The sequence below is a fragment of the Motacilla alba genome, chromosome 18 (assembly GCF_015832195.1).
Source record: "Motacilla alba alba isolate MOTALB_02 chromosome 18, Motacilla_alba_V1.0_pri, whole genome shotgun sequence".
NCBI lineage: Eukaryota > Metazoa > Chordata > Aves > Passeriformes > Motacillidae > Motacilla > Motacilla alba.
The window spans coordinates 10696717-10703101 of NC_052033.1; the positions used below are offsets into that span (position 1 = coordinate 10696717).

The window sequence follows — 6385 nt, forward strand, 5'->3', positions numbered from 1 at the left end:
AGGGAAGAGGCCGCTCCTTCCCCGGGCACGGCTCCAGGCAGGGATGCGGGATCGGGATCCGGGATCGGGATGAGGAACCGGGATGGGGAACCGGGATAAGAAACCTAGATGGGGAACCGGCACAGGGAACCGGGATGGGGAAGCGGGTGAGGAACTGGGATGGGGAACGGGGATGCGGGATCAGGATGAGAAACGGGGATTGGGAACTAGGATGAGAAACGGGGATGAGAAAGAGGAATGGGAAACCGGGATGGGGAACCGGGCTGCAGGACCGGGATGGGGAAGCGGGATGGGGAATCGGGATGCGGGACCGGGATGGGGAAGCGGGATGAGGGTCCCGCAGCCCGGTCCGGCCGCGCGGGGATGGGGAATGACGATAGAAAAGAGGAATAACGGGGAAGGCGCGGATGTCGCAGCGCGGGGTGGGCGGAGGGACGCGCCGAACAGCCCGTGCAAAAATTAAACTAAAAAAAAAAAAAAAAAAGAAAGAAAAAAAAAAGAAAAAAGTTTTAAAAGTTTAAAAAGCAGAAAAAGCGAAAGCGCAGCAGCGATGTTGGGGTCCCTGGGGCCGGTTCCCCGCGGCCGCCCCGCTCCGTCCCCGCGGTCCCGGGGGGTTCGGGGGGCGCGCCCGGCCCGGCCCGGCCCCGCCGCCCCCGCCGCCGTTCCTGAGCCTCTGGCGCCCCCTCGGGACGGAGCCGCGCAGCGCCCGCCGCGCCCGCTCCGCGCGTCCCGCCCGCCGCCAGCCAGCGCGGCGGCAGCGGCCCCGCGGGGCCCACCGCCGGGGCGTCCATCAGCCACCCGCGGGGGCCCGCGGGGCGCTGTCGCTGTCGCTGTCGCTGTCGCTGTCGCCGTCGCTGTCGCCGTCCCCTCCGCCGCCGCCGCCGCCCGGGCCGTGCCCCCCGCGCTGCGCGGCGCTGCGCGGCCCCGCCCCCCCCGCGCGCGGCTCAGCCAATGGGGGCGGAGCGGCCCCCGCGGGCCGCGCTGTGATTGGCCGCGGCGGGGCGGGCGCGCGGCCCCGCGCTGGGTATTAGTGCGCGCGGCGCGCGGCGGGCGCAGAGCCGCGCTGGAGACCGGCGGGGCCACCGCGCCCGACTCTGCCCCGGCCGCTCCCGCTCCTCCGCTCCTCCTGATCCCGGCCCCGGCCTCGACAAAGTTTTTTTTCCCCCTTTCCTCGTTTCGGAGTTTTTTGGTTTTCTTGTTTTTTGTAATTTTTTTTCAGCGTTTTTGCGCTGAGGAGAAGTAATAAAAAGTTTTTTTCCTCTCCCGCCTCCTCTCCGCAGCCGGTGGAGACTTTGTTTCTCCGAGTTTTTTACTTTTTTAACTCCTCCCTGCCCCTTAGCGCCTAACTTTTTTTTTTTTTTTTTTTAATCAATTTTTTTTCGCCCCCTTGTTCCCCCTCGGCCGCTTTCTCGCATGAATCTCCTCGACCCTTTCATGAAAATGACAGAAGAACAGGACAAATGTATCTCCGACGCCCCCAGCCCCACCATGTCGGATGACTCCGCCGGCTCCCCCTGCCCCTCTGGATCCGGCTCGGACACGGAGAACACCAGACCCCAAGAGAACACCTTCCCCAAGGGCGACCCGGACCTGAAGAAGGAGAACGACGAGGACAAGTTCCCGGTGTGCATCCGGGAGGCGGTGAGCCAGGTGCTGAAGGGCTACGACTGGACCCTGGTGCCGATGCCGGTGCGGGTGAACGGCTCCAGCAAGAACAAGCCGCACGTCAAGAGACCCATGAACGCCTTCATGGTGTGGGCGCAGGCGGCCCGCAGGAAGCTGGCGGATCAGTACCCGCATCTGCACAACGCCGAGCTCAGCAAGACCCTGGGCAAGCTCTGGAGGTGAGTGCGGGGCCGGGATGCCCGCGGGGAGCGGGGGATGCGCAGCCGGAGGATGTTGGAAACGCGCTGGGAAACTTCTGCGGAGCGCGAAACTTGTTTAGGTGGAGGAGAAGCCGGGACGGGAGGGGGGGAAGCGGGGCGAGCGGTCGGCTTCGCGGTGTTGGAAGCGGTTTCTGATCCCGGAGCGGTGCCCGGGGCGGGGGGACGGCGCGGAGCCCCCCGGGCTGCCCCGGCCGTTGTTTGTTTGCGCTGCCGGTGCGGAGGAAATGATGGATTTTGGGGATTGCATCAGCTCGGGCCGGGGTGGCGGCGGTGAGTGGCGCAGGGCCGGGTGGCCTCCGAGTGCCAGAATGAGGCGGGGAGGGGAGGAAAACACGCGGCGAGTGAGTCACCTGGGCCACCGCGTCCTCGGGGACTGCGCCAGCGGCGCGGGGGACCCTGCAGCGGAGAAACCCTGGCAGGCACGGATGTCCCCAAAGCGCCCGGGGACAGCGAGGTGTGCCCACAGGGTGGGGAGGGAGAGGGCTGGACCCCGCTGCCACTCCTGCAGCTCTGCTCGGGCCACCGAAGGAGTCTGGGGGACGAGGGGGTGACAACCCGAGAGCGCCGGGGACGAGGGGGTGACAACCAGCGAGCGTCCCGGACAGGGGGTTCAGGTTGTGGGGGGTTTTGCATCGCTCTTTGGGGGAATCCGAGGGAGGGATCGGCGCTGGCCCCTGAGCCGCAAGTGACCCCGCGCCCCCCGTGTCCCCCCAGGCTGCTGAACGAAAGCGAGAAGCGCCCGTTCGTGGAGGAGGCCGAGCGGCTGCGGGTGCAGCACAAGAAGGACCACCCCGACTACAAGTACCAGCCCCGGCGGAGGAAGTCGGTGAAGAACGGGCAGGCGGAGCAGGAGGAGGGCGCGGAGCAGACCCACATCTCCCCCAACGCCATCTTCAAGGCGCTGCAGGCGGACTCGCCGCAGTCCTCCTCCAGCATCAGCGAGGTGCACTCGCCCGGGGAGCACTCGGGTAGGTACCGTGGAGCCTGCGGGGGACACGGCACAGCCTCCCGAAGCTGCAGCCCTGACCGGGCTGAAGCTGGGCTTGGGTGAGGGGAGGGGAAGGAAAGAGCCAGGAGTGGAGGGAGAAGGGGGAGAACTGCCCAGATCCTGGGCGCACAAATCCTCGCCCCACTGCAGCCACTTCCCCCTGAACACGAGAAACACGTCTGAGAAGCACGAAGCCACGCTTTTTAAAACCCAAACCCCAGCTGGTGTCCGAGGGCGCGGCAGGGGCTGCGCCGTGGGGCCGAGCTCCGCGTCCCTCACACCTGGGCACGAGCGCGTGTGCCGCTCACGGCGCCGTCACCCCCGTCCCAGCTTCACCGCTCTCCTTCCTCCCCCAGGCCAGTCGCAGGGGCCCCCCACGCCTCCCACCACGCCCAAGACGGACCCTCAGCCGGGCAAGCAGGACCTGAAGCGCGAGGGCCGCGCGCTGGGCGAGGGCGGCCGGCAGCCGCCGCACATCGACTTCCGCGACGTGGACATCGGCGAGCTCAGCAGCGACGTCATCTCCAACATCGAGACCTTCGACGTCAACGAGTTCGACCAGTACCTGCCGCCCAACGGGCACCCCGGCCAGGTCACCTACACGGGCACCTACGGCATCAGCGGCGCCGCGGGCGTCTGGATGGCCAAGCAGCAGCAGCAGCCGCCGCCGCCGGCGCAGCTGCCGGCGCTGAGCGCCGAGCAGGGCCCCCAGCAGCAGCAGCAGCAGCAGCAGCCGCCGCAGCAGCAAAGGACGCACATCAAGACGGAGCAGCTGAGCCCCAGCCACTACAGCGAGCAGCAGCAGCACTCCCCGCAGCAGCAGCAGCAGCAGCAGCAGCAGCTGAGCTACAGCTCCTTCAACCTGCAGCACTACAGCTCGTCCTACCCCAGCATCAGCCGCGCGCAGTACGAGTACGGCGAGCACCAGGGCTCCTCGGGCTCCTACTACAGCCACGCCGGGCAGGGCGGCGGGCTCTACTCCACCTTCAGCTACATGAGCCCCACGCAGCGCCCCATGTACACCCCCATCGCCGACACGGCGGGGGTGCCCTCCATCCCCCAGACGCACAGCCCGCAGCACTGGGAGCAGCCCGTCTACACGCAGCTCACCCGGCCCTGAGCGGGAGGAGGAGGAGGAGGAGGCGCCGAAACAAAAAAAAAAAAGGCCAAAAGAGCGAGAGAAGAAATTGAAAAAAACGAGAAATAAATAAAGAAATAAAGTCGGAAACGAGCGAAAGCGGCAAGGAGTTGCCTCGGACTGTGTGAAATTGAAGGGGTGGTTAAAGACGCTCACGTGGAAGCTGGCGCCTCGAGACTTCTGCACTACAGCATCCTCCAGGACCCGCTCCCAGCCCCAAAATTTGGGACAGACTTGCCAAGGACTGGACTTGAACTCCGCTTCTTCCAGCGTGGAGAGGAGATTTCCACCCGACCCGCCCAGCTGGCTCCTTCTCTGGACTTTTGTAATGATGATTTTTTTTTTTTTCTAGCAGTAATTAAAAGCGAGATAAAAAAATAAAAATTAAAAAAAAAAAGAAGAAGAAAAAAAAAAAGGGGGGGGTAAAAGAGAAAACTCAGAGTCCTCTGTGAGGAATATTCTCTATTTTAAATATTTTTAGTATGTACTGTGTATGATTCGTTACCAATTCGAGGGGATTTGTACCTATTTTTTAGAGATTTTTTTTGAAATCCTCTTATTTTTCCAACAGCTAAAAAAAAAAAAAAATGACACTTAGTGGAGCAGCCCTAGGTTTTCTTGCAGAGGTATTTTTGTATAGAGAAGTGTCTTTTTTTTGCTCTAAAAATGAAACTAAACCAGCGTGCTCTGCCCTGGGAACCCAGCACTGGGGCAGGGACCAGCATGGGAGAGGCTTTATTTTTCTAACTCGTAGCAAAACCAGCCAGGAGGAGAACTTCACTTTATTTTTTAATAACCTCGAGCCTTAAAAGAAAAACAAAAAGAGGAAAAAAAAAAAAAAAGAAAAAAAATTTGGAAAGTATCCATGGAGCAGCCCCCAGAGTGCTGCTGGAAGCCTTAAAGCAGCCCCTGATAATCACTGGCCCCGGGCTGGGGCTGAGCCCGACCCCTCCGGGCACCCCCTGCCCACCCCAGGGTGCCAAACCCGGCCAGGGGCTCCTCTCTGCCTGGGAGCCGGCACAGATCCTTTAAATTATTTATTTGGGGAGAAGAGCAGCTTTGAATCACCGTTTTCCCCTTGGGTTTTGTTGTTCTGAAGTCCTTTCAGAAGCGTTGCGTTAGTGGGAGCATTATTTGGAAGGTGACCGTGCCTGTTAAATTATGGTCTGAAACTGTAACCAGTCCTTTATTTATCTCTTTAATTCCTTTTGGTCATTGTTGTTATTATTATTATTATTATTCTTTTTGGAATCTGTGTCCTGGGTTTGTACAAACTTTATGCTCTTCCTTTTTTTTTTTTTGTTTTTGTTTTGTTTGAGGTTTAATTTTTTTTTTTTTTTCGCCTTTTGCCTTCGAGGAGTAACTGGAAGAAAAAAAGAAAAATGAGATTTGTACAAACTAAAGATTGCAAATGTAGCGGATCACTGAATCATTTGCCTTGTTTCCTGCCTCAGCTCTCTGGGACACACGAGCTCGTGCAAGGACGAGCCCCTCACCCCAGCCCTGCTGCAGGGGTGGCACCGTTTTAGCCTTCAACCCCCCCAAAAAACTGCCTGGAGAGGTGGGGGGGACACTGATTTTGGTGAAGCTGTGGCTGAACAGTTAAGGATTGCTTTTTAAAAAAGACAGCAGACTTTTTTTATTTAAAAAAAAATGATATATTTGTTAACTTTTTTTTTTGTTTTAGGGATTCAGTAGGAGGAAAAAAAATCTTAAAGCACTCTTATAATATGGCATCTTTCTATTTCTGTATAAAAGCAGATCTTTTTAAAGTATTTCTGTAACTTAAAAGACCTGTCCTTTAAATCATATTTTGTCTTTAGGTAAGTTTGGTTTGGTTTTGGTTACAAGATCCTTCTCTTTGTGAAACTTACCTTTTTTTGGTTTGTTTTGGTTTGGTTTTTTTTTGGTTTTGTTTTTTTTTTTGTATATTATTGTTTGCAATAAATATACATTGTATCAAAAGCTGCACCTGCCCCGGGTGTGGGGTTTGTTATCAGGGTTTGTTATCAGGGTTTGTTATCAGGGTTTGTTATCAGGGTTTGTTATCAGGGTTTTTTCTCAGCCTCCAGGGGACACGGAATGCTGGATGGGTTTGGGTTCCTGGCTGAGGGTTGGGGTGTCCCCCCCTCCTCTTTATCCCAAGCAGAGCCAGGCAATAAATGGGATTGGGGATGGGTAAATCCAGGCTGGCCAGCTCAGGCTGTGACCCCAAAGGGGACACCTGAGCTCCAGCTGTCCCCAAATCCTGCTGGCTCTGCTCTCCCTGCCTCGCCTGCTCGATTTTGGGGGTGCTGAGCACGAGGGGAGGAGAAAGGAGCGACCCCAAAGGTTTGGACTTTCAGGCCATCCTTAAAAACCTGCTGCAATCCT

The 6385-nt window shown here is 58.2% G+C and overlaps 1 protein-coding gene across 1 annotated transcript; it reads left to right on the forward strand.

The window, feature by feature from the left end:
* The first annotated feature begins 1105 nt into the window (after nucleotides 1–1105).
* Nucleotides 1106–5980, forward strand: LOC119709565 (transcription factor SOX-9). Its single transcript, XM_038157496.1, has 3 exons — nucleotides 1106–1844; nucleotides 2601–2854; nucleotides 3231–5980. The coding sequence occupies exons 1-3, from the start codon at nucleotides 1414–1416 to the stop codon at nucleotides 3992–3994; spliced, it is 1449 nt and encodes a 482-aa protein (XP_038013424.1). The 5' UTR covers nucleotides 1106–1413; the 3' UTR covers nucleotides 3995–5980.
* The last annotated feature ends 405 nt before the right edge of the window (nucleotides 5981–6385 follow it).

What these genes read in the sequence shown, in the direction of transcription:
- LOC119709565 (XM_038157496.1), top strand. Translation starts at nt 1,414, where the DNA reads ATGAATCTCCTCGACCCTTTCATGAAAATGACAGAAGAACAGGACAAA. An exon ending in ACCCTGGGCAAGCTCTGGAG is followed by an intron (nt 1,845 to 2,600) that starts GTGAGTGCGGGG and finishes GTGTCCCCCCAG; the next exon opens with GCTGCTGAACGAAAGCGAGA. An exon ending in CTCGCCCGGGGAGCACTCGG is followed by an intron (nt 2,855 to 3,230) that starts GTAGGTACCGTG and finishes TTCCTCCCCCAG; the next exon opens with GCCAGTCGCAGGGGCCCCCC.